This window comes from Malus sylvestris, chromosome 8, assembly GCF_916048215.2.
Source record: "Malus sylvestris chromosome 8, drMalSylv7.2, whole genome shotgun sequence".
NCBI lineage: Eukaryota > Viridiplantae > Streptophyta > Magnoliopsida > Rosales > Rosaceae > Malus > Malus sylvestris.
The window spans coordinates 28,383,285-28,405,661 of NC_062267.1; the positions used below are offsets into that span (position 1 = coordinate 28,383,285).

At 37.6% G+C, this 22,377-nt stretch overlaps 3 protein-coding genes and 1 pseudogene across 6 annotated transcripts; 2 read left to right on the plus strand and 2 right to left on the minus strand.

Moving 5' to 3' along the window:
- Positions 1 to 1,337: 1,337 nt before the first annotated feature.
- On the plus strand, positions 1,338 to 5,490 carry LOC126633003 (uncharacterized). 3 transcript variants are annotated; one of them, XM_050303551.1, is made up of 4 exons: positions 1,338 to 1,515; positions 1,931 to 2,267; positions 3,673 to 3,930; positions 5,075 to 5,490. In XM_050303551.1, exons 2-4 carry the CDS (start codon positions 1,998 to 2,000, stop codon positions 5,342 to 5,344), a joined length of 798 nt encoding a protein of 265 aa, XP_050159508.1. In that variant the 5' UTR covers positions 1,338 to 1,515; positions 1,931 to 1,997; the 3' UTR covers positions 5,345 to 5,490. The 3 variants fall into 3 exon arrangements, with proteins under 3 accessions (XP_050159508.1, XP_050159509.1, XP_050159510.1); XM_050303552.1 differs by having other exon boundaries at positions 1,341 to 1,515; positions 1,939 to 2,267; XM_050303553.1 differs by having other exon boundaries at positions 1,341 to 1,515; positions 1,944 to 2,267.
- Positions 5,491 to 6,076: 586 nt separating this feature from the next.
- Positions 6,077 to 6,887, plus strand: LOC126631507 (mediator of RNA polymerase II transcription subunit 30-like; annotated as a pseudogene).
- A 640-nt stretch (positions 6,888 to 7,527) lies between these two features.
- On the minus strand, positions 7,528 to 21,694 carry LOC126632995 (vestitone reductase-like). 2 transcript variants are annotated; one of them, XM_050303541.1, is made up of 3 exons: positions 21,357 to 21,694; positions 20,159 to 20,882; positions 7,528 to 7,842 (listed from the first exon to the last, which is right to left on the minus strand). In XM_050303541.1, exons 1-3 carry the CDS (start codon positions 21,484 to 21,486, stop codon positions 7,701 to 7,703), a joined length of 996 nt encoding a protein of 331 aa, XP_050159498.1. In that variant the 5' UTR covers positions 21,487 to 21,694; the 3' UTR covers positions 7,528 to 7,700. The 2 variants fall into 2 exon arrangements, with proteins under 2 accessions (XP_050159498.1, XP_050159497.1); XM_050303540.1 differs by lacking the exon at positions 7,528 to 7,842 and adding an exon at positions 19,626 to 20,043 and having other exon boundaries at positions 21,357 to 21,682.
- LOC126633007 (vestitone reductase-like) lies at positions 8,788 to 15,261 on the minus strand. Its single transcript, XM_050303558.1, has 2 exons — positions 14,184 to 15,261; positions 8,788 to 8,883 (listed from the first exon to the last, which is right to left on the minus strand). Exons 1-2 carry the CDS (start codon positions 14,683 to 14,685, stop codon positions 8,804 to 8,806), a joined length of 582 nt encoding a protein of 193 aa, XP_050159515.1. The 5' UTR covers positions 14,686 to 15,261; the 3' UTR covers positions 8,788 to 8,803.
- Positions 21,695 to 22,377: the final 683 nt, after the last annotated feature.

Below are 22,377 nucleotides of genomic sequence, written 5' to 3' on the forward strand. Positions count from 1 at the left end.
AAATCCTTCTGAAGGAACAAATCCACACTCATATCTGAGTTGGGATACATGCCTAATTCCATAACATGAATTATTAGACAGTGTAAAACAATGAGCACCGCACCATGTAGCTTCTGTCATGTTCTTTTGGTGTTGATATATTGATAAACGGGATCACCAGTGTCTGTCCTCCATACGGTGACATTCTTGTCCTGATCTCTCCATAGCTGGTACAATCATATATGCTAATCACTGAATCATATTTTATCACTATAAGCCTCGATCCATCTTCACTGAATCTTGTACTCGTGCAAGAAACGTCGTCAAGCTTGATACCGGGTTGCCCATTACTAAACGGGGGCCCATTCCACAGTGACTCCTAATCTCAATTAAATCTCCTTTCTAAATGTGATGCTACTCTCTACATTGTTTCTTTTGTCCTCTTATTTAGCTCAATCTATCAAAAACGAAAACTACTGAAGAAATCAACCAAACACTAAGAAACCGAAAGCGGCTACTAATATCATCATTCTTCTGCAACCAAACGGCGCCTAATTCATCTTCAGCAGGTTTTATACATACATACATGCATACATATACATATATATTATATTTCCATAAATGAAAACAATTCACCGGCTATTGCTGCTGGGAAGAGACTAGATGAGAAGCCACCAATTCCAAACACCTAAACCCAGCAAACCCAGCAAACATTCAGTTAAACAGTCGTACAGATACAGACACGGTACGAACAGAGCAAAGAACTGAGCTTACACTTGGGTTTTGCTTTTTTTTTTTTTTTGGCAAACTGGTTTTTTCTTTTAGAGGCTTTTAAATTTGGAAATTGTATATAACTCATTTATTTTGAGAAAAACTAATCAAAATGGTTGATTTGAGTTTTAACCAAAATAATAAAAATGTGTTGTAAGTGAATAGTATCATAAATGACTTTTTATAGTAAAAATATTTTTAACATTAAAAATGAACAGTATAAAAAATGTTTCGTTTGTTAAGATTTCCATTATTTTGTCTATAAAACCAACTTTACAATTCTGTCCATCAACAATGTAATTACTTTGAATAATTATTTTTTAACTTTGTTTTTATCTTATCACGTCATCAAACGACTTATGTAATTGATTTTTTAATAGATGTATGTCATTATAATTAAATCACAATTTTGTATTATACCGTAACGTTAACTGATAACGTATGATATTGTAATTTTAATAAAACTTGAGAATTCAAACTGTAATTTACCGTAAAAATAAAAACAAAAATTAGTAGAGATAGTAGACAAATATGTTTACTGTTTTAAATGGGCCGGACATCGCAACCGACCGCTGATTTGAGTAAGTTGAAACGAGCGGCGTAGATGCTAAAACCCTTAAACCCGCGTATTATCCAAGCTGCGACCCGAAAAGCTTCAGAAGAAGAAGAAGGGTCGGGAAGGAAGGAGGCAGCGACCTCACCTCCTTTGTGCTCCTCCTCCTCCATCACAATTTACAATTACAGTTTACAACTCGACGCAGCAAGGTATGAAATCCTCCTCTCAGCTTTCTGTGTTCGTGGAGATTAATATCATAACTTTGCTCTCTGATTATTCTGTCTTTTTTGAAGGTGATTTGAATTTCTTTCAATTTTTTTTAATAAATTTGTTTGCTTTTTGATCATGCGTTTCCAATTTTTTTTTTCTTGGATTTTCAGAACCCATAAAACTAACCCCTTTCTTTCCAGAATTTTTAGGACCCTTTGCGATTTTCGTCATAATTTGGGATTTATTTCTCCTATTATTTGGTTGTGTTAATAGAATAGGATTTGACGTTTACTTGGTTTTGTTGCATTGTTTATGGTTAATATGTAATTGGGCATGTTATACTATCTGGTTTGTAATTAGTTTTCGTGTTTTTCGACAAATTCATACGGGCTAATTGTTCAATGACACTTGAAGAATGCTAGTTTAGAAGTTTGAAGCTTCATGTGAGAGTTAGAAGGCACACGAAGATTATTTTCCGAGGATGAACACCGTTCAGATAACATCCTGCCAACCTAGCATCTATTTCAGGAACCCATCTCAATCTCTCCGCCTCTATTCTAATCCGTGTTTGCTTCCAAATCGTGCTAAATGTCTCCTTGGAACTTTATTGAAACCAAAACATAATGCACGAATCCGGCAACAATGCGTGGCTGTACTGAACAACCAGCAATGCGGGGTCGTATCTAAGTACCACCGATCTGCACCTGTCTGTTTATTGGGTGGCAAGGGAAAGAATGAAAACGGTGATGAGGTAAGAGACCTTTCTGCATGTTCCTACAAAATACTTGAGTTATTTATTATGCTTGAACTGTGTTCCTTTAAATGTAATGGAAATTTCATTCGAGTTACTAACTGTCTTCAAAGTTTCTGCCTTTCCTTATTGATATTGGTTCAAATGTCCCCTAGGAACCATCTGATCTTCCTCCCCTAAATTTTTGAGATTCCGGTGCTTTCCCGTAGAAATATCAGGATTGTTCTGCTAGGGGCCAATTTTGTACCTTTCATGCGCCTCATTGAATGCAAGTAGTTAAGTGCATGATTAGTCATGTAGATCTTAAGTTGAATGATAGCTTTATCTTCTCATAAGTCTTGTCTTTTTCTTAATCATCCCTCCCGATTCTTCTTAAGTAGAGCATCTGATGTATTTAAAAGTACCATCAATCACATGACCTGCTTTCATTCACTTAATTAGTTGATTTCACCAACACTCCCCTAATTTAACATTCATATATTTAGTCGGTCCAAATTGTAACTTATGATGTACTTTTTTAACAGAAATAGTCCTTTGAGTGCCAGTTGTTATGTCAGCATAGCATATAGACCAATTAAATCATTATTCTTAGAGTGGGAGGAGAAATTTCGAAGAAATCATATGCATAATAAGAAAAATAAATAAGCAATTCTTATCCACAAGATCAAACATATTTTAGGTCACATGCACAATAATTGCTCTTTGTTTAGCATGAATAGTGAAGATCAGTTTGCTCGTAAATATGACCAAGTGATGCTTAGATGATCACCAAAAATAAAAGTAAAATTATAATACACAATTTACCCGCTAAACTCAATAATGTCACTTAATGGGGTTAAATTATAAATGTGTTATTTTGAAGTTCAACAACATATGATACATTTTCTAAGTTAAGAGAGCAGTGTTGACATTTATTATTTACTTAAAATTTGCAAGTATTTGGTGCATTACCTATCTTATGCATCAATCTTTGAGTCTTCGAGTACACAAGCATATAGACTAAACAGGGTCAGAAGCACAAACTTTTTGTCTGCTACTTACTCTTTTTAGGGCTTTATGGAAAGAAAAAAATCCTACATTTTCCTATCATGTTTTCCTTGTCGTCATTGTAATGTTTCTTCTTTGGATTTGAAATGATGCTTTGTATGCATTTTTATTAAAATTATCATGATTTTTTTCTGTTTTTTGCTTAATCAAAGTCAATTTTGTAGAGTAATTGGTGTTGGGTATTGATGGGAGGAATTATTATGTATTTTATGGCATATGTATGAAGATGTGTGCCCAAATTATAAAAAGGGAAAAGTTGAGAAGGATGGATGCTCATTAACTTCTGCAAGTTTCTTTGTAAGCGTGCAAATGCATTCCAGTGACACCATATTCTCACTGCACTTCTTAATGCAAACAGGGTTCCCCCTGGAAGGCTCTTGAGAAAGCAATGGGTAATTTCAAAAAGGAAGGGTCAATAGAGGATGTGCTACGTCAGCAGATTGAAAAGAACGAATTCTATGAAGAGAAAGGTGGGGGCGGAGGTGGCAAAGGAAGGGGCGGTGGTGGTGGTGGTGATGGTTTAGGTGGCTCTGGTGGAACAGAAGATGAAGGCTTTGCTGGAATCATGGATGAAACACTGCAAGTGATTCTAGCAACTGTTGGGTTTATTTTTCTGGTAATAATCCCACACTCTTGCTGTTTCTTGATCAGGCATTGTGTATTTCTTGTGTTTTACCATTTTATCCTCATCAATAAATTATGTTCTTCTAACTGTTTTCTTAGCAAAGGGTGATTTAGGATTTTCAAGAAGCAATAATGTCATTGAGTATTCGAGTAAAACAGTTATGATTTCTGTTTTAATTTCTTCAATGTGATGTTTTGAATAACATGCTTTACTAAAGAGGTTCAAGTTGATGCCCTTGGAAAGATATTTCTCAAGGCCTTTACAGTTTCACCTCTTTTTGTTGATTTAGGCTGGGAAATAGGAAAACAATGAGTCTTTAGGAAGAGTGTTGGGCGGGGGAAACAGCTTCTGTAACCTTTTTTTGTCGCTCATACAAATCATCTCATTTTGATACTGCTTTCAGTGCAAGGTTGTGTTTAAGTCCGTCCTTCTAATCCTCTGACTGTTTAACAGACTTGTTGGATTGTTTTCATAAAGTTGGCTTGTTTAGAAATAATGTTTTACTGGTTCCCTCTCATGCATTTGGAAGTCTATAGTACCTTTTAAGATACGAGTCTTAGATTTGATTATTGTTAGTTCGAGGATGAATACTTGTGATATGGTTCGGAGGAGATGGTCGTCTTGGCGTCTTTGATTCCAAAGGTGGATGTGTAATCGTTTGCTCCTTTATTGGTCATTGCTCTGTACTTGTGGCAGGGATCGTTTAGGGAGTCTAATAAGCTTGGATATTCCAATTTCATGCAAGGCCGTATTGAGTGAGAAGTATAAGTTCTTCGGAGGGAGAAAGAAGGATATGGTGCAGGGACGATGGGATGTTTTTCGGTATTGTGGATGGAAAGGAATATGATGATTTTTTAGGAGCTAGTGCGTGAGGAGGTGGATCATTTGTGGGATAGGGTTGGATTTAGTGCGTCAGTGTCTTCCGAGTTAAAAAATAATTCTTTTCGGGCTATTTTATTTTTCTTACTGGAGGGCTTCTGTGCAAAAAGGTCAAGCCTATTTATCCTAATATTTTCAATAAGAGCTATGATAATTGCTAGTAGTTGTAGATCATCTGATAAAGAATCTGGATGTGGAATATTACTGTTTTACCCAATATGTATTTACATTTCAAACTCGAATGGTTTTCTTGCAGTATGTGTACATCATCAGTGGTGAGGAGATTACTCGGCTGGCAAAGGACTACATCAAGTTTGTGTTTTCAGGGTCCAAGAGTATCCGTTTGCAGCGTGCAATGTACAAGTGGGGAAGGTTCTTCCACACGTTGACTGAGAAGAAGGAATATGATAAGTTCTGGTTGGAGAAGGCCATTCTCACCACCCCAACTGCGTATGATTCGCCTGAAAAGTACCGCAATCTTGTTAGATCTCTAGAACCAGATTCTGATGACGATGATGATGAATAGTGCAAATCACATTGTATAAACCCTTTCCCTCGACGTTGTTCCATTTCCTGTTTATTTCGGAGGATTGTATAATTTTTTAGTGCAAGTTATTCAGTTTCTTTTTTGGGTATAATTTTCCAGTTTAAACCCTACATTTTATAGCTCTTTAATAGTAAAGTTGTTGCTTTTTCTGCAGAACCTGCATTTACCAAGCTTTCCTAAGACAATGTAGCAAATCCTTGAACATTCTCTCCTCCGTTGTGATTCAATCAAGCTCGAAAATGTGGATTGCTCGAAAATTCAATCCCGACAGCCTCGCCCTTGACTGTAATCGAAACACAGACGGGAGAGTCCCATAGTTTTCACTTTCTCTTTGTTTAAATACAAAATTTAAAGAGAAATACAAATCATCTATCAACCTATACGTATAAGAGCTGGAAAATATTGAAAGCTGTGACGTAAAGAAGAGATCTGCTGGTGGGGAGAATTGAAAGGTGGAACAACGATGGGGAGGAATGGTTTATCCCTTCCCTTGTAATTTGATTCAGTTTGTTTTCGGGGTTGGTGGGTTGCTGCTTAGATGGGTTGTTCCTGGTTAATGCAGGTTTTTTTTTTTTTCGGTTGCTGCCTCTTAAGAGCCTTTGTTGTGCTGCTCTGTTGAGTGAGCTTTGTTTTCTTCTATATCTTGTTGCTTCCTATTTTCATGGCCTGCTAAAATTGTGTTGAAGTAAAATATTATTCTGAATCATTTGTCACCTACCACAGTCCAAAAAAAGGAAAGAAAAGGACGTTAATGAATTAACATTAAGCCCTAAGACGACGCAGGAGCTAGCAACGGAAGGACAGAAGCATCTAGAAGAAACCATCGAGGCAGCTTTCTAAATTCTCTCGTCCATGAACAACGAGCTCTGCACCCCAGCCACAGCGTCAGCTGCTGCTAACGCTGCAAATGGTCCTTCCTCCCACTCGGTGTCAATGATGATGATTCATCTTCTTCTGAAAACGCTTACCCATCACCATGGAGACTTAGTTGGTGCTGCTGGTCCTGGTACTGGAGGATCTCTTGAAGAGGCTGGATTTCGGTATAAGAACTGTGTGGCCTCGCTTCGTACTTGGAATCTCAAGCTTGGTGAAGTGCAGCAAAAAGTGTCAATACATAATCTGAAATGTCATAACAATCAATCCCTTAGTTTTGACTCGTTCATTATCTACGAGCTTATGTGCATGTATATACGGACTTTATCTCAGCTTGAATGTCATTGGTATCACCATTTGTTAAACATAATGCTGATTCTGCAGATGGATCACCAAAACGATCAAGTAAAACTTTCTACTGACCTTGTTTTTATTTATAGGAGCTTGTGAACAAGAACACGTGTATCAAATTTCTTATCGATCAACTACGAAATCTTATTACTGACGTATGAACATGGCAAAGTCCTTGTTCCGTCTGAATCTGACTGGCTTCGGAAGGAATCTCAAAAATAGGTGTCCTCAGCGCTGAAAAGTTTGCAGGTGATGCTGTTTTTTTGTATTAACTTTGCGCAATCAGCGGAGCTTTGATATTCCTTACTTGTGTACGCACCTTTTCCAATCAGTTTAATGAGTAGTGAAGGTTTGTACTTCTGATGTTAAAGATCAAGTTATCGGAACAAATTTCTGGTATGATTAGCTTATTTCTTTGTTCATTTTCATGCATGCGTGTTGGAAACGCCAGAATTCCTATAGATTTTCTGTAGAAACAAAAAGAAAACACCATCCAAGTCTTAAAAGATAAATCTAATGACGGGGGACTCCAGTGAAATGTACATGCCAACGGTGTCAAGAGTGTTAGCCTGTCTCCTCGAGAAAGGGTGGCCTATCAGCTCATTTCTGTCAACATCCAGGTATGCCATTTCCTACATTTACTCAACTATGTATAATTTACGCAGTTAATCTCTCTCAGTCTCATTTTCGTGATATATTTACTGTAATAGCCGTTTGGACAGTTCCAGCTTTTCAAGACCACGATATCTCCCTCTTCGTGCAGTAAATCCTAATTTCGTTCTTCTTATTTTACTAATTATGGGCATGCATTTTCAATATTTCTGTATAATATTCATTCAAAATCGAGAGAGCCATATGCCGATACACGTGACATGTGAACATGAAATTAAAAAAGATACGGTAACTTGTAAACTTGAATCAGAATCTGGAGAGTCATATGCCAGAACATATGCCGGTAAATAAGGGCATGCATTTTCTTCTTACAACACACATACAATGTATATCGTTTGTACAAGTTCCTTTCCCATCAAACAAATGTGATGTTTTTCTGGTATGGAACGAAATGTCCATATAATCATATATGAGCCTTAATTATAATCTGTAAACGGAACTATAAATAATGCTTTTCTTTGCAGCATTGAATTGCACCGATGAGCATCTCATCAACCCCATACTTGAATCTGAAACCTGAATCCAAGAGCTTCTTTGACGACAGACCAGGTGTTTTCTCACCTTTAGCCTCCCTTAAATAGCTGCATAGAATGATCAAATGAACCGAGATGAAATATACTTTGATTTCAATCTCAAGATTGGAACACAACGAGAGAATCACGTTCATAGTATGAAGAATAACATTTGACGTACCTTACTGAGGGTATTTGAAACTCCGGGTATTTGGCAGAAAGAAACTCAGCCGTTTGTACAAGGGTTATGACATGTGATGAGCAGTTGTACCTCCCTTTTGCATCATGATGTTTGAAAAGGAAAATGTGCGCTCTGGCAACATCATCGACATGCACCATGTTAGAGTATAATCAATGGTAGATATTGTGCCTTTTGTCAACTCAATGTAAGTGCAGTTAGTTACGATTGTTGGTGAAGCTGTAATGATCTATGGCTTTATTATAAATAGTAGTTGTGATGTAAAAACTTCTTAGTTAAGCAAAAGTATTACAATTTACAAAAACCACTCATTTCTCTCCCTTCGATCTTTCTCTTTGTTGGAAGTTCAAATCAAATACAGTGGCCGAAAGTGGTGGAACACCTTTCAGAAAGTGATGGAACACTTTTCAGAAATTGTTGGAACATTTTTCAGAAAGTGTGAGCTGCTAGCCGAAAGGTTGTGATGTTTGTTTATTAAAAGATGGTAAACACCATTATTGATTGCATGTGTGTGTGTATTTTTGTTTATTAAAAAAAACCACTTGTGTGGCTCCTTTTGTTTCTGCAAGTATAAGAAAGCCTTCCCGTAAGGCTCTTAGTAATTCCCAATTCTCATTTTCAGCTTGTAACCTTTAAGAGTTATAAACTCTTCTAATATTTAAAAGTATTTTGTTATCAACAAGTTTGCTACTTCTTTCTTTTCATTTGTCCAATTTTATTGAGAGTGATAGTGAGAGGTGTGATAAAGTTAGAAAACTTATCACCCACATATTTTTTGGTATTGAGTTAGTGAACTTTGAATACCAACACTCTTTCTCTCTCTAAATTTCATCATTTCTTGATTAATGGCTGATCAAGAAAGCTAAGCTCATCAAGGTTACCAAAGACCAAAGTCAGTGTACCGTGAATGGTGTTGGTATATGGTCCAGCCCATGATGAATGTTCTAGATTATTCTAGTAAGCAAGTGAGGTGGCTAGAGCATGCTAGACAATTCTAGCATGTTATTAAGTTGATGGAAGAACCTAGAGAGTACTAGCTTCCTTGGTTGCAAATGGAAAGATCTAGAAGCTACAATTTTGTGGCTAGTCTAGAATTATCTATGCTAGAGGTTTGAACAATACACTAGAAACTAGTAGAATGCCAAACCCTCACCTATAAATATGGGTGTGATGTTGTAGTGAAGTAACCAATTAAGAACCAAGTGTGAGTAGCAAAGGATCAAGTCCAAAGCTAGAGTTCTACTCCAAGAGTGAGAGTGAGAGTGTTCCACTACACATTGTGAGTGAAGTTTAGAGTGATAGAAAGTGTGTGTCATACTTTCTTGTATCCATCAAGCCTTGTCTTTGGCTTGGTAAGACTACTCTTGTTGTACTCACATTTTTCATATAGTGAAGATTGATCCTTGTTTCGTGGACGTAGGCATAAATTGCCAAACCACATAAATTCTTGGTGTCCATTTTCTACTTTACCTTGTGCATTCTCTATCTTGTAGTACCGACATTCCTAACAAGTGGTAACAGAGCCCGGTTGGCTCGTACTACGAGATGGAAGGAAGTGGCACTATGATCAAACTCACCAATTCCAATTAGGTAACATGGAAGCCAAGGATGAAGGACATTATCTATTACAAGGATCTGCATGAGCCAATTGAAGGAGATACCGCTAAGCCCGAGAGCATGTCTGATGCCGAGTGGAAGAAGATGAATCGCAAGGCAATTGGCACAATTAGACAATGGGTGGATGATAGTGTTTTTCACCATGTGTCTAATGAAACCAATGCTCGCAAGTTTTGGACGAAGCTTGAGTCTTTGTTCGAGAAGAAGACCCAACCAAGAAAGCCTTTTTGATCAAAGAGCTCATCAATGTGAAGTACAAAGATGGTTTAAGTGTAACCGAGCACTTGAACAATTTCTAGTATATCATCAACCAGTTGGCTACTATGAAAATGACGATCGAGGACGAGCTACAAGCACTCTTGTTACTTGGATCCTTGCCAGACAGTTGAGAGACCTTTGTGGTGAGTATAAGTAACTCTACTTCTAATGATGTTCTTACTCTTGATAATATTAAAAATAGCATGCTCAATGAAGAAACAAGGAGAAAGATTTCTGGCACAGATAGCAACCAAGTATTTGTCACAGAGAACCGCAGAAGAAGCAAGAGTAGAGGGCCTAGAGATCATGGCAGGAGTCTTAGCCGATCTAAGTCAAGGTTCAGGGGTGTATGCCACCATTGTGGCAAAGAAGGCCATATGAATAAAATTGTTGAGTTTGGAAGAGAGAGTAAATGGAAGGAAACAATCAGAAGAAAGATGATATTGGCAATACCACCGCTGTCATACGTGGTGATGTACCAGAAATAGTTGGTGAATGTTTGCATATGGGCAACTCTGATAGAGACATTGAATGGATCTTTAACAATGGAGCTTCCTTCCATGCTATGTCCAAACGGGAGTTCTTCAGTACATACAAAGAATGTGACTTTGGCATAGTGAAGATGGGGAATAAAAACTATTCCAAAATTCTTGGAATTGGTGATATTTGCCTAAGAATTAATCTCGGTTGCCACTTGATGTTGAATTATGTGAGACATATTCCTGATATACGTCTCAATCTGATATCTATCGGTACCCTTGATCGACAAGGATATTATCACCATATTGGCGAAGGAAAATTGAAGCTTACTAAAGGCTTAATGGTGGTAGTAAGAGCATGACTTTGTTGTACGTTGTACCGGTCAAATGCCAAGGTTTTGAAAGGTGAGTTGAATGATGTGGAGGACTCATCTCTAGATTTGTGGCATAAGAGGCTAGGCCACATGAGCGAGAAAGGCCTACAAGTTTTGCCAAAGAAGTCTCACATTCCCTTTGCCAAAGGTACGTCGTTAAACTCTTGTGAGCACTGTTTATTTAGAAAACAAAGAAGAATTAGTTTTTCTGTTCCATCTACAAAGAAAGGAAATTTGTTAGATCTTGTTTATTCAGATGTGTATGGTCCCATGGAAGTCGAGTCACTTGGAAGAAATAAATATTTTGTTACTTATATTGATGATGCTTCACGAAGGGTCTGGGTGTATTTGTTGAAATCCAAAGACCAGGTGTTTCAGACATTCCAGGAGTTCCATGCCATGGTGGAGAGGGAAATTGGGAAACCTCTCAAGTGCCTTCGTAGCGATAACGGCGGCGAGTACACATCTCACCAGTTTAGAAAGTATTGTGTGAAACATGGCATACGTCATGAGAAGACAGTTCCTGGAAATCCACAACATAACGGTGTTGCTGAAAGAATGAACCAAACCATCATGGAGAAAGTCAAGTGTATGCTGAGGATTGCAAAGTTATCTAAGCCATTCTGGGGTGAAGCTGTAAGGACAGCCTGCTATTTGATCCAGAGAGAGTATGGATCTCCATCAGTACCATTAGGTCTTGATGTTCCAGAGAGAGTATAGACTGTTAATGATGTTTCTTACTTTCATCTGAAGGTGTTTGGTTGCAAAGCTTTTATGCATGTGCCCAAATAGCAGAGATGGAAGTTAGACTACAAAGCTACATTGTGCATATTTCTTGGTTATGGTGGTGAAGATTTTGGTTACAGATTATGGGACCCATACCAGAAGAAGTTCATCAGAAGCAGAGATGTGATCTTTTATGAAGACCAAACAATTGGGGATTCGAGTAAAGAGGCATAACCAGATGATGCAATCAAAGGAGTTGATCCATGAGCTTCAGATGAAGAAAGTCGCGGTGATATCCCTGAAGCAGCTGCCAATAAAGTGCCTGTAGAACCAGATAATGTCGATCAGGGGGAGCCTGATCAAGATGTACCAGACCATGAGATTGATAATCAGGGAAGCCTAGTCAAGAAAAGCAGATTCAAGGAGAACCCAATTAAGGGGAGCCTCCAGCCCCGCAAGAGAATGAAGATCAAGTTAGAAGATCTAGCAGAAGTCGAAGACCGTCTACCAAGTATTCTTCATCAGAGTATATCATGTTGACTAATTATGGAGAACCCGAAACTTATGAGGAGGCCAGAGCTCATAACGACAGTGATAAATGGATGAAGGCAATGGAGTCAGAGATGGATTCCTTATTAAAGAATGATGCTTATGAGCTGGTAGAGCTTTCAAATGGCAGAAAAGCATCGAAAAACAAGTGGGTGTTCAAATTGGAAAGGGACAACAACATGACAAGGTATAAGGCTCGTTTGGTTGTCAAAGGTTTTGGTCAAAAGAAAGGAGTTGACTTTGATGAGATTTTCTCACCGGTGATGAAGATGACTTCCATTCGAGTTATCCTTGGTATGACAGTAAGCATGGATCTTGAGCTCGAGCAGTTAGACGTTAAAACTAAATTTCTCCATGGCAATTTAGAAGATGAGATATACATGGAGCAACCCAAAGGCTTTGAAGTCAAAGGTAAAGAAAATTTGGTGTGCAAGCTCAAGAAAAGGTTATATGGTCTTAAGCAGGCTTCAAGACAGTGGAACAAGAAGTTCAACTCATTCATGGTGAGTAATGGGTACAAGAGAACTCATGCTGACTGTTGTGTCTATATTAAACAATTTTCTGGAGGTAAATTCATCATTTTATTGCTTTATGTTGATGACATGTTGATTGTCGATTAAGATGCTTCTATGATTAAAAGGCTCAAAAAAGAGTTATCTAAGTCCTTTGACATGAAGGATTTAGGACCAGCTAAGCATATTTTGGGCATGGAGATAATTCGTGACAGAAAATCCAAGAAGTTGTGGCTGTCACAAGAAAAGTATGTTGAACGGGTGCTTGAAAGGTTCAACATGAAAGCAGCCAAATCAGTAAACTCACCTTTAACCAATCATATCAAGTTGAGCAAAGAGTCGTGTCCAAAAACATATGAAGAAAAGGAGAAAATGGCAGTTGTTCCCTACTCTTCAGCAGTAGGAAGTATCATGTATGTAATGGTGTGCACACGGCCAGATATTGCTCATGCAGTAGGTGTGGTGAGCAGGTTTCTCTCTAATCCAGGGAAAGACAATTGGGAAGTTGTTAAGTGGATTATCAGATATTTGAAGGGGACTTCTAAGATGTGCTTGTGCTTTGGCAGTTCCAAACCAATCTTGCAAGGATTTACAAATGCTGACATGGGAGGTGACCTGGATGGTAGAAAATCTACATCTGGGTACTTGTTTACTTTTGCAGGGGGAGCCGTGTCTTGGCAATCCAAATTGCAAAAATGTGTTGCTTTGTCCACAACCGAGGCTGAAAACATAGCCGCTACAGAAGCATGCAATGAGCTGTTGTGGCTGAAGCGGTTTCTCCAAGAGTTGGGTTTAAAGCAAAGTGATTATGGTGTTTACTGTGATAGTCAGAGTGCTCTGGATTTGAGCAAGAACGCTACATATCATTCACGCACTAAGCACATTGATATTCGTTATCATTGGATTAGAGATGATATCGAGAACAAGTTGCTACAGTTGAAGAAGATTCATACCGATAATAATTCTTCAGACATGTTGACAAAGATAGTCATAAAATCAAAGTTGGAATTCTGCATTAAGGCTACTAGGATGGACTCCAAGTAACTTGGAGTCATGATCGGAATTCCTCCCTCATGGACTGGAGGGGGAGATTGTTGGTATATGGTCCAGCCCATGATGAATGTTCTAGATTATTCTAGTAAGCAAGTGAGGTGGCTAGAGCATGCTAGACAATTCTAGCATGTTATTAAGTTGATGGAAGAACCTAGAAAGTACTAGCTTCCTTGGTTGCAAATGGAAAGATCTAGAAGCTACAATTTTGTGGCTAGTCTAGAATTATCTATGCTAGAGGTTTGAACAATACACTAGAAACTAGTAGAATGCCAAACCCTCACCTATAAATATGGGTGTGATGTTGTAGTGAAGTAACCAATTAAGAACCAAGTGTGAGTAGCAAAAGATCAAGTCCAAAGCTAGAGTTCCACTCCAAAAGTGAGAGTGAGAGTGTTCCACTACACATTGTGAGTGAAGTTTAGAGTGATAGAAAGTGTGTGTCATACTTTCTTGTATCCATCAAGCCTTGTCTTTGGCTTGGTAAGACTACTCTTGTTGTACTCACCTTTTTCATATAGTGAAGATTGATCCTTATTTCGTGGACGTATGCATAAATTGCCAAACTACATAAATTCGTGGTGTCCATTTTCTACTTTACCTTGTGCATTCTCTATCTTGTAGTACCGACATTCCTAACAAATGGAGCCGGGAAGCTTAGGACAAATGAAGGGGCCAACAACAAAAGAAGGTATTACTGTCACAACATCCAACCCATATTTCTCTGAAAATTCAAGAACTGGCTTCTCAGTTAATGTCTTCGAAATCATGTATGGTCCATATCGCTTTATAGGCCTAATGTAATCTATATCGCTCCAAAAACTTTCAACCACTTCCTCAACATCCTTGTTGCTGCCAAACATGACAGCGGCTGCACTAGAAGTGTACACAACTCGTTTCATTGTTTTTGCGTTTAAGCACGCCTTTGGAATGCCGAGGGCTCCATCAATTGATCTTTTGGTCACTACTTCTTCAGGTTCCTTGTCTTGGAAATCGACCGGAGTGGCAACATGGAACACTCCGATGCACCCTTCAACGACTGCATTGAAACTGTCGGGGTTGCAGAGATCCGCGTTGAAAATATTGAGCCTTTCGGTTGCTCCTGGTAGACTTGTAAGGTAGCTTAGATCTCTCTTGTTCTCTGGCATATACTAAGAGCGGTTTCAACATGGAACGAGACACAAACATGCAGCTCAATCAAAACTACATATTAAACAAACTCTATTTATCAACCAAAAGAAGGTGAAAAATTCAAATTAACCACGCCAACAAAATTAAACCAAAATAACCAAAATAAAAGTTTTGGGCAATATAGTAATTCCAAAATAATTTTACTGTTTTTGTTCAAAGTCTAACAGACAAGAACCTATATTAGTTACCCCATTTTTCCCTTCCACATTTTTCTCCCAAATAGATAAACTTTTAGAGACAAAATAATTACCTAAAAAGATGAAATGCCTCTGCAACGATGAAACAGCGTTTGAAGGTTGTCACCAAAAAACTTAACGACCATTTATATTTTGTGTCTTTGTAAATTTTATTTTTAACTTGATAACTTTCAGGAAATTTCGAAGCACAAAAGTAGTTGAAATTAGAAAGATCAAAGTATGCTTCTTCCTAATGATATTGTTATTAAGGAAATTGCTAGTATTAATATACCTTGGACAAGTTTGTTTTGGGGCTTGACCCTAATGATATCTTTTTTATTAATCTGCTACTAATCTTAGCAGAGATGGAAATGGAAATAGGCAAAGGAATAATTTAAAAAAGAAAAGAAAAGAAAAACAAAAAATTTAAACACTCTCTTCCAAAATAAATTTTTTGTTTAGAGTTTTCTGCACAAAGAGCTTAATACCAGGGGGGGGAATTCAAGATATGTCGATATGGATTATACTTGTGTAGGTTAATTTAACGAAAAAAAATCAACAAATCAAAAACCCGATATACAGCAACAACAAAGCCTTATCTCATTAGTTCAAAAAATCGATATAAAAAAATAAAGGCTTTTTAGCCAAAATGGTCCCTGAGATTTGAATAACACATCACTTTGGTTTTTAAGATTGAAAATCAATAGAAATGGTCCCTGAGATTGTCCACCATCAATTATTTTGGTCTTTCCATTAAAAATTCCGTTAAGTGTCCCGAAGCATTTGGCTTTGTAATTCAATCGTTTCTTAACCAAATTCGACCCATAATATATCAAAATGAAGATAGGAAATTGTAGAACAAGATTATACCTATTTGGAAGCCCAATGGTTGTCGGAGATGGCCGGAAAATAGCCTGAAAGGTGACTGGTCCGCGGAAAACTGGAAAACTCGTTGGAAACTGGGTAAACTTTAAACGTTCATAACTTCTTCAATACTCAATGAAATCGAGTGATTCAAAAACAAAAATCATACTTCTCATTGAGACAAAGAGAATGGTACATTTCTAAATGGCTAAATCGTTGTGGCTAAAACCATTAGGCTTCCAAATAGGTATAATCTTGTTTCAAACTTTCCTATCTTCATTTTGATATATTATGGGTCGAATTTGGTTAAGAAACGATTGAGTTATACGAAACTTTGAAAATTGTCCAAACTTTCGGCCAAGAGCTCCAGGACACTTAACGGAGTTTTTAACGGAATGATCAAAATAATGGATGGTGGACAATCTCAGGGACCATTTCTATTGATTTTCAATCTTAGGGACCAAAATGATGTGTTATGCAAATCTCAACGACCATTTGGGTTAAAAGCCAAAAATAAATAAAAACTTGCAAATCTTTGTACTTTACCTGCTGGGAGTGATTTGACAGTGGTACACAGAGTAGCCTTGATCAAGAAGCCTCATAACCAACCAAGAACCTACGTACCCAGAACCACCTGTTACACATACTACTCTTCTCTCTCTCTCTCTCTCTCTCTCTCTCTCTCTCTCTCTCTCTCTCTCTCTCCCCTTCAAATTCAATCAAATTCAAGTCTTGTTGATAATTTGCTAGCTCATTGAAGTCTCGGTGTAATTGTGAAATCTTATCTTGGAAGGAACTCTTTTTTCACCTCTACTGTCTCTGTCTACTAACTTTCTTAGTGGTTGAGTGGGTATGCTTGACTTTCATGGACGTTTCTTCAATGGCAAATTCTGTTTACGTCCAAAACATATCTTAAGAAGAATAGTAAGTGAAACGTTATAAAATGTAGGGGTTAAAGTGAGATTTTATGTATAGTATAGAGGACAGCTAAAAATAAGTCTAAGTTTTGAAATACTTCATCCATAAAGCTTTATTTATTATAGCGGTACGCACTAAAAAAAGTCAAGGATAAGCGATCCGCCCCCCTGATGGGAGGCATCTACCTCATCCCGATCACCTTTTCATTAATAGAACTAATAGAATAGGATCTTTCCTTTAATTTAATTCTATAAGCAAGGGGAGCACGCGACACTTCTAAGGGACATTCACACTTTGATTCGAGAGCTAGTTTTAACAGAGAAGGTTCCATTAGTCGAACCCTGCCAGATGTATCAACTATATTTGAAGTTTGTTGTTGGTTTTCAATTGGATAATGAATGATAATATTGCTTGTACGTTTCTTTTAATTGAAGCTTTGGTGGTGTTTTGTACTTTAGTTTCAACTTTGCATGGTTGAAAAATTAGAAATAATCTCCAAGCTATTTGATTTATGTTTTCTATGAACGATGATGTGTAAAATTGAATTTTAACTAGTATTGACGTTGTTTTGGTTAAGGTGTTAAGGTGTTATAAGATGAAACTCGATGAACTTGAGAAAACCCGAACTCAACTGAAATCCGCGACCGAATGAACGCACATGAATCCAAACCCAACTCAAGCCCTAATTGTGAAGGCTAGGTTGACCATCGAACGCGCCCAACCTGCCTAAGTTACACCCCTACTTGGAGTTGGTGGGGGTGAGGAATAAGGATTGTACAATTATTATGTACTTTTACCAATTGTATAAATAAATAAAAAGACTTTTTCAACAAGTTACGCCTCTTGGAACTAGGGCTGGAAAATTTTCCCGAAAATCCCAAATCAAACCAAAAAAATCCTGATCCCATACCGAAATTTTCGGTATCCAAACCGATCCCAAACCTTTCGGTACAGGAATCGGGATTACATATTCAATGGTTCGAGAATTCCGAACCAAACAGAAAAAATATATATATTTATTTTGGTCGCATGCATGTTGAATGTTAAATTTAAGTAATTTGATAGTTGATTATATTAGAAAGAGAAGTATGAAATTAAGTAGTTTGGAACTTTGGAACACCAATTTGACTTAATATGAATGAATTGGTATGAAATTTCAAATTAATATGAGGTAAAAAACCTAAATTTCAATTGATATGAAATTAGGGAACAAAATTTTAGACCAAAAGCCCAAATTTTAGCCCACATCCAAAAAAATCTCAAATTTCAACCCAAAAGTCCAAAATCGAAAATCCATTCCCAATTCATCTCGAAATACCAAAAACATTTTGGGAACCCTGAAAATTAGGAATGCTGAAATTTCGATTCGAGATTGATCTTCAAATTCCCGTCCTGAAAATTTTGGATTTGGGATTCAGGATCCCATTTTTGGTTTGGGATCCTATACTGAACCACCCCTACTTGGAACTCGATTTAGATCCCACTTTGTCCTTGTAACTCAAAAGTCACCACTTCCCAAAACTCAAAATTCACTCCACTTTACCATGTTTCTGTTTCTTCTATCAAATAGCCATTAAGGTTGTTGACTTGGGTGCGTAAAATTGTAATATCATAGGCTTACTTTTAGCTACGCCCCGTAGAACTCGATGTTGATCTCACTTTGCCTCTTGAAACTCAAAAATAGTCATTTTGCTCCCTGAAATTCTATTCGTTCAACTTTGACATGTGGGCACTCTTTATTCTCCCTAAAACTCAAAAGTCGCCCCGTGAAACGTATGTGAGACCCACCACTCAATAAGACGATACCACATGTGCCAATGAATTTGATTATAAATCTCTATTATGTGTTAACATTCAATAATCATAAAATATTAAGTTTAAAAGAAGAAAATAAGGACATGATTTCTTGGGTTGTTGTGCTTGAGCTGTAGTGAGAGAAAAATAAAAAAGAAATTGATTAGCTTGGTGTACCCAATCAAACCCACATAATAGAATTTACTCAAATTCCATGGTTGGATAGTGAGGAAGAGAGAAGCGAGAACTCACCGGCGAGGTGGGGTTGTTAGTGGTAGGATAAATGATGCTAGGAGGTCGTTCTTCTCTTTTTGGGTTTTGGTTCACCATTTTACCATAATACCCAGTCCTTTTTTTCATTTTTAATTCACGTCAGCATATTTAATAGCTTATGAACGAAATTAAAGCAACGTGTTGCGAATTTGAGTTTAATGGAGTAAAATGACGACTTTCGAGTTTCATGGGGCAAAGTGGGATTAAATTCAAGTTGCAGGGGGTGGTTTGAAGGGCGTAGCTAAAAATAATAAGTCTATGATATTACAATTTTACCCATCCACGTTAGCAACTTTAACGCTATTTGACAGATGAAATGAAAACATGTTAAAGTAGAGTGGATTTTGAGTTGCAAAGAGTAAAATAATGACTTTCAAGTTACAAAAAACAAAATGAAATTCAATCGAGTTCTAAGAAGCGTAGCTATAAATAAGCCTTAAAAAATCTCTCCTTAGCATGGAACAAGGCTTGAACACCGTATTCAACAGTTTCATTTAATGGGCATAACAATTTCATTTTCACTTTTTACTTCATTGAGAAGGAAAATGCATATAATCTCCTGTAACTGCCTTTTGGACAAGTTCATACACGAAACATAAGAGGAATGATTAAGAGTGGATGGAGGTACATCCTAATTTTCAAGATTTAATCTACTGTAACAGTCGTTTGGACAATATCCAGCTTTTCAAGACCAAGACATCTCCCTCTTTGGCGGTAAATGCTAGTTTCGTATTCTTTTTATTTTATTAATTATGTGCATGCATTTTCAATATTTAAACTATCTATTATCTAAATCCTCTTTGTTAATTAAAAGAGAGTGAAAAAACTATTTAATCTTCTATCACACAAAAAAAAAAAAATTTGATGAGCAATAATATAATTTCACAGATTCATATTTTATTGTTTTTTATTGAAGCATTTACAGATGATATTAAGATATATATAATATTAAAAAAGTAATAAACATAAACCTCTCATTCCCACCCACTTTCTCTCTCTCTTTCCTTCTTATTTTAAAACAAAAATAAAAAGTATTCATACATACAAAGTATGTGGGCATATGCTGGTTTTGTATAATGTTTATTCAGAATCAAGAGAGCCATATGCCAATACACAACATGAGCCTTAATTATGATCCGAAAACGGAACTATAAATAATGCTTTTCTTTGCAGCATTGAATTGCATCGCCGAGAATCTCATCAACCCCATACTTGAATCTGAAACCAGAATCCAAGAGCTTCTTCGATGACAGACCAGGCATTTTCTCACCTTTAACCTCCCTTAAATAGCTGCACAGAAAGATCAATAGAACCGAGAAATAAAGATATTTTGATTTCAATCTCGAGATTGGAACGCAACGAGAGAATGATCACGTTCGTAATATGAGAATACTAGTTGACGTACCTCAGTGACGGTATTTGAAATTCCGGGTATTTGGCAGAAAGAAACTCAGCCATTTGTACAAGGGTTATGACATGTGATGAGCAATTGTACCTCCCCTTTGCACCATGATGTTCGAAAAGGAAAATGTGCGCTCTCGCAACATCATCGACATGCACCATAGGCGTATTGATAAGAAAGCTAAGCCCATCAAGGTTACCAAAGACCATAGCCAGTGTGCTGTGAACGGATCCGGGAAGCTTAGGGCAAATAAAGGGGCCAACAACAAAAGAAGGCATTACTGTCACAACATCCAACCCATATTTCTCTGAAAATTCAATAACTGCCTTCTCAGTTAATGTCTTTGAAACCATGTATGACCCTCCATATGAAATTTTAGCTTTAATGTAATCTATGTCACTCCAAAAACTTTCATCCACTTCCTCCACATCATTGCCGCTGCCAAACACGACAGCGGATGCACTAGAAGTGTACACAACTCGTTTCACTGTTTTCGCATTTAAGCACGCCTTTAGAATGCCGAGAGCTCCATCAATTGATCTTTTGGTCACTGCTTGTTCTGGTTCCTTGTCTTGGAAATCGACTGGAGTGGCAACATGGAACACTCCAATGCATCCGTCAACGGCTGCATTGAAGCTGTCCGGGTTGCTGAGATCCGCTGTGAAAATTTTGAGCCTTTCGGTTGCTCCTGGTAGACTTGTGAGGTAGCTTAGATCTCTCTGGTTCTCTGGCATATACTAAGAGCGGTTTCAATATGGAACGAGACACAAACATGGAGCTCAATGGAAAACTAAATCCATAATTAATTGTTTAATCTAAACTCATATTAACAAACTCTATTTGTCAACCAAAAGAAGGTAAAAAATCCAAATTAACCATGTCAACAAAATTAAGAAAAACAACCAAAATTAAAGTTATTGGTAATATAGTAAAGGGAACTGTTATTACACTCTAAAAATCATATTCAACACTTCTCACAAATGTATTTTTCTTTCTAATTATAGAGCTTATAATACCAAGGAAAAAAAATTTCAAGATATGTTGATATGAATTATAGTTGTCTAGATTTAATAAATAAAAAAAATCAACAAATTAAAAACCAGATAAACAGCAACAAAAACAAAGCTTTATTTCAATATTTCAAAGGCCGGATCCAATATAAAATAAAAAATAAAAAAACCTTCCTAATTTTTTACTTTACCTGCAGGGTGTGATCTAACAGTGGTATTCACAGAGTAGCCTTGATCAAGAAGCCTCATAACCAGCCAAGACCCTACGAACCCTGAACCACCTGTTACACATACAACTCTTCCCGATCTCTCTCCTTCCATATCTCTCTCTCTCTCTCTCTCTCTCTCTCTCTCTCTCTCCCTCTCCCTTGCCTTCAGATTCAATCAAATCAAGTCTGGTTGATAATTTGCTAGGTCATTGAAGTCTCAGTGTAATCATGAAAGCTTATCTTGGTGGGGACTCTTTTCACCTCAACTGTCTCTGTCTAGTAATTTTCGTAGTGGTTGAGTGGGAGTGCTTGACATGTTTCTTCATTGACAAAGTCCGTTTACATCCAAAACATGTCTTAAGAAGAGTAGAGGCTGCAAAGTGAGACGTTATAGGATGTGTTCGTCGCAGGAATCTCCTGGCGGACGAGCACACAGCTCCCCTGGGAGAATGGCGTCGGTTGAGGGTATCTGTCGTACTTCTGCTTTCTTCTCGGGCTTGCTCGGGCAAGCCTTTGTCGGGCAGATCTTGGTCGGGCAAGACACACTTCGGGCAAGGCTCGTCGGGCAGTTCTGAAAGAGAAGGACAGAGTTAATTTGAAAGGGTGCCTTTGTGGGGCCTTAGGTGTAGGCCTTAAGGCTCACAATCAAGATTAACTTTGTCGTGCTCAGGCGTGCCACTGCCATCTTCAGTATGGCAGATGTTGAATGGGTGTTAAGCTTTGATTGAATATGTATACGCCCGAGAAACCAAGTTAGATATAACAGGTGCCTTTGTGGGGCCTTAGGTATAGGCCTTGAGGCTTCCTGTCAAACTAAACCAGCGCTTGGATGTATCATATTTGGTCTTTTATGGTTGCCAGAGTCTTATCACTATTATACCTTTGATTATCTGAATCCAAGAGGTAGGACGAACCCAAATGAGTGCCTTTGTAGGGCCTTAGGTATAGGCCTTGAGGCTTCCCATCAGAGTTAATCCTTATACTCGGACCAACTAGACCGCAA

Excerpts from the sequence above, each read along its gene's own strand:
- LOC126633003 (XM_050303551.1), top strand. The coding sequence starts at position 1,998 with ATGAACACCGTTCAGATAACATCCTGCCAACCTAGCATCTATTTCAGG. Across the intron at positions 2,268-3,672 it reads AGAATGAAAACGGTGATGAG|GGTTCCCCCTGGAAGGCTCT; the intron begins GTAAGAGACCTT and ends TAATGCAAACAG. Across the intron at positions 3,931-5,074 it reads CTGTTGGGTTTATTTTTCTG|TATGTGTACATCATCAGTGG; the intron begins GTAATAATCCCA and ends GTTTTCTTGCAG.
- LOC126633007 (XM_050303558.1), bottom strand. The coding sequence starts at position 14,685 with ATGCCAGAGAACAAGAGAGATCTAAGCTACCTTACAAGTCTACCAGGA. Across the intron at positions 8,884-14,183 it reads TTGTCCTAAGCTTCCCGGCT|CCATTCACGGTACACTGACT; the intron begins CCATTTGTTAGG and ends CATATACCAACA.
- LOC126632995 (XM_050303541.1), bottom strand. The coding sequence starts at position 21,486 with ATGGAAGGAGAGAGATCGGGAAGAGTTGTATGTGTAACAGGTGGTTCA. Across the intron at positions 20,883-21,356 it reads TGTTAGATCACACCCTGCAG|AGAACCAGAGAGATCTAAGC; the intron begins GTAAAGTAAAAA and ends AGTATATGCCAG. Across the intron at positions 7,843-20,158 it reads TTTCAAATACCGTCACTGAG|CTATTTAAGGGAGGCTAAAG; the intron begins GTACGTCAACTA and ends CATTCTATGCAG.